Source organism: Pipistrellus hanaki (genome assembly GCF_964339955.1).
Source record: "Pipistrellus hanaki genome assembly, chromosome: 3".
Lineage (NCBI taxonomy): Eukaryota > Metazoa > Chordata > Mammalia > Chiroptera > Vespertilionidae > Pipistrellus > Pipistrellus hanaki.
In genome coordinates this window covers 101,263,475-101,266,349 of record NC_140505.1, presented here as the reverse complement: position 1 = coordinate 101,266,349, position 2,875 = coordinate 101,263,475, and the positions used below count along the sequence as shown (strand labels likewise).

Here is a 2,875-nt window from a genome sequence, read left to right as displayed (position 1 = left end):
TGTGTGCATACTTTTAAGAAGAAGATGCAAGCAGGGATATATATATATCCCTGCTTGCATCTATATATATATATAGAACCAGAGGAAAGCTTCGGGTAGGTAGGGTGCTGTTGCAGCAGCTAAAAGCAATGACAAAGGAAAAGCTGGTTTACCCACTTCGATCACCTGCTTTCTACATCAGTACAAGCAGAGGCGGCTTTTTACCCTTGTTTTCTCTCCAATCAAGTCCTGCGTGTGTTTTCAAATATCCTCCTTGGGAAGGACCCTGGACTTCCCTCAATCTGTGCTCCTTTTCATCTACCCAGTCCCTTCACCACACCCACCTGTACTTCCAAGTGACCTTTCTCACGCAGCACAGCCTCCATTCCAGCCCGTGCTGGCAGCTGGTCACGTAGGCAGGAAAGTGCTGTGGTGAGCTCCTCCACCCCTGCTCCCTCCTGCAGGCAGTGGAGCCCTTCCCCCCTTCTTGCTCTTGCACCCTCCTGCGAGCCTTTGTGGAACAGAGTCCGGATTCCTCTGAAGCATTTTGAGCGAGTACATGAAGGACTTCTTAGGTCTCATACAGGACAAATAGAAACACTGCAAATTTGCCCTCAGGACAGACCTCTCTGTGCAGTAACCCTCACTGACTGAGGTACATCATCTAAATCACATTTGTCAAACACAAGGCCCGCGGGCCAAATCCAGCCCGCCAGGCCTTGCAATGTGGCCCGCACCGCGCTGTCATCACTGCACTCCACTGTCAGTTTATGACATTGTCAGTTTATGACTGTTCAGTAAACCATTCGGCCCGCGATTTAGGCTGGATTTTAGATTTTGGCCCCTTCTCTGATTGAGTTCGACACCCCTAATCTAAATGATCAAACACCCCTGCTTGGGCTGACTAAACCCAAAGGCTATTTGCAATCTGTACTTAGCTCCTCCTTACTACTCAACCCCCATCCTTCCTCCCTGATCCATTCCTTCCTTTTACAGAATTCATGGAACATCACCATGTGCCCAACTTTCAGCTGGATTTTAAGAATAGACACTCCAATTGCTCCCCCAAAACCAATGTTCCCAGAGGCCTCCTTCTCTGGCCTTGGCCTAAGATCCTGCACGCAGGAGAGGGAGGGAGTGGCATTTTGCCCTCGGCTTGGGATGAAGCTGTATACTAGTATGAGAGGAGCATTCCAGGTGTAGGGGCAACTGGGCAAACATGGCCTAAATGTTTTATGCAAGAACACACAGAGAAGGACACACTCATAAGCTTGATGAATGCCCACATTTGTGGACATCAAGGTAAGAACAGCACCCACACAAGTCACTGTTTGAGCCATTTTAGCTTCCCCTACACTCTGTCTCTGAACAATGAGAAACTTCATATACATGGATCACAATTTATCCACTTCTGCCTCTGGCTTCTTTTGCTCCACGTGATCTTACTGAGATCCCGTCATAGTTTTGCAGATAGTTTTCTCTTCTTATCTCCGCCCAGTTCAAAATGCTTGCATCTCTTGATGGCCAGCGTCCTCTCTGATCTGCAGTTAGGCTCTACACATCCAAGCCTCAGCACAGTCTTCTTTGTGGTTTTAGCTTTCTTTCGGAAAATCGGCTTTGTCTGCCCACCGTAGCCACTCTGCTTCCTATCGTAGTGCCTCTTCCCCCGGGCATACAGGGAATCCTTCCCCTTCTTATACTGGGCCACTCTGTGAGGCCGATGTTTTCCACACTTCTTACAGAAAGTCCTTCCGGTTTTAGGCACATAGACCATCTTGGCAGTAGAGCTGTCTGTATCATGGAAATGGAAAACTCGGCGTCCACACTCCCCCTACATCCAGCTATGAGGAATCAGGCCGGAAAATGAACCAAACCACTCCTATGAATATAGTGCACCAGGGTTCAGATGCATGGTGGCAAACAATACCACTGGCGGCTGCTGTCCTGACCAGTCTGATTAGGCTGATGATGGAGCACAGTTGCTTCTTCCCCTATGGGTGAGTGCATTTTCTCCCGGAGACACGGCCAGCTTTTATGGTGCTTCTCCTTCTTCCTCAGACCCAGTGGGAGGAGAACTGGAATCCCAGCCAAAGAGGGAAGAGGAGTAATTATTTCTCCCTTCAGAGTTCCATACCGCTGGCCACAGAGAAGGGGCAGCTGTTGGCTAGTCAGACAGAGGTCTTCTCTGGCCAGGTCAGAGAGAGGCAGGCCACTGACACTCCCCACTTGGGCAAAGGCTTGGCTGATGTTTTGCCGGGACCGGTTTGGCTCAATGGATAGAGCGTCGGCTTGGGGACTGAAGGGTCCCGGGTTTGATTCCTGTCAAGGGCATGTACCTTGGTTGCGGGCATATCCCCAGTAGGGGGTGTGCAAGAGGCAGCTGATCAATGACTCTCTCTCATTGATGTTTCTAACTCTCTATCTCTCTCCCTTCCTCTATGTATAAAATCAATAAAATATATTAATAATAAAAAATAAAAAAAAGACTTGACTGATGTGGGCTGACCATTGATTTAAAAAGTCAGAAAAGGGCCTGGCCAACATGGCTCAGTGGTTGAGCCTCAATCTATGAACCAGGAGGTTAGGGTAAGATTTCCAGTCAGGCACATGTCCAGGTTACAGGTTCAATTCCCAGTGTGGGGTGTACAGGAGACAGCTGATCAATGATTCTTTCTCATCTTTGATGTTTCTTTCTCTCATTCTCTCTCTCTCTCTCTCTCTCTCTCTCTCTCTCTCTCTCTCTCTCTCTTCTGTCAGAAATCAATTAAAAATATTTTTTTAAAACATAAGAAACGGTTTAGTAGCTTAAACACAGTGGGGGTGCCTAGACATTTACAGACTGAGTCCTTGAAAACACATTGCTTAAAGCCAGCCACCCATTTACACACATTTCAGA

General features: G+C 48.0%; 1 protein-coding gene across 1 annotated transcript; it reads right to left on the bottom strand.

The window, feature by feature from the left end:
• Window positions 1-1,435: 1,435 nt before the first annotated feature.
• On the bottom strand, window positions 1,436-1,753 carry LOC311618621 (large ribosomal subunit protein eL42-like; the record flags this gene model as incomplete). Its single annotated transcript, XM_084876201.1, has 1 exon — window positions 1,436-1,753. One exon carries the CDS (start codon window positions 1,751-1,753, stop codon window positions 1,436-1,438), a length of 318 nt encoding a protein of 105 aa, XP_084732327.1.
• Window positions 1,754-2,875: the final 1,122 nt, after the last annotated feature.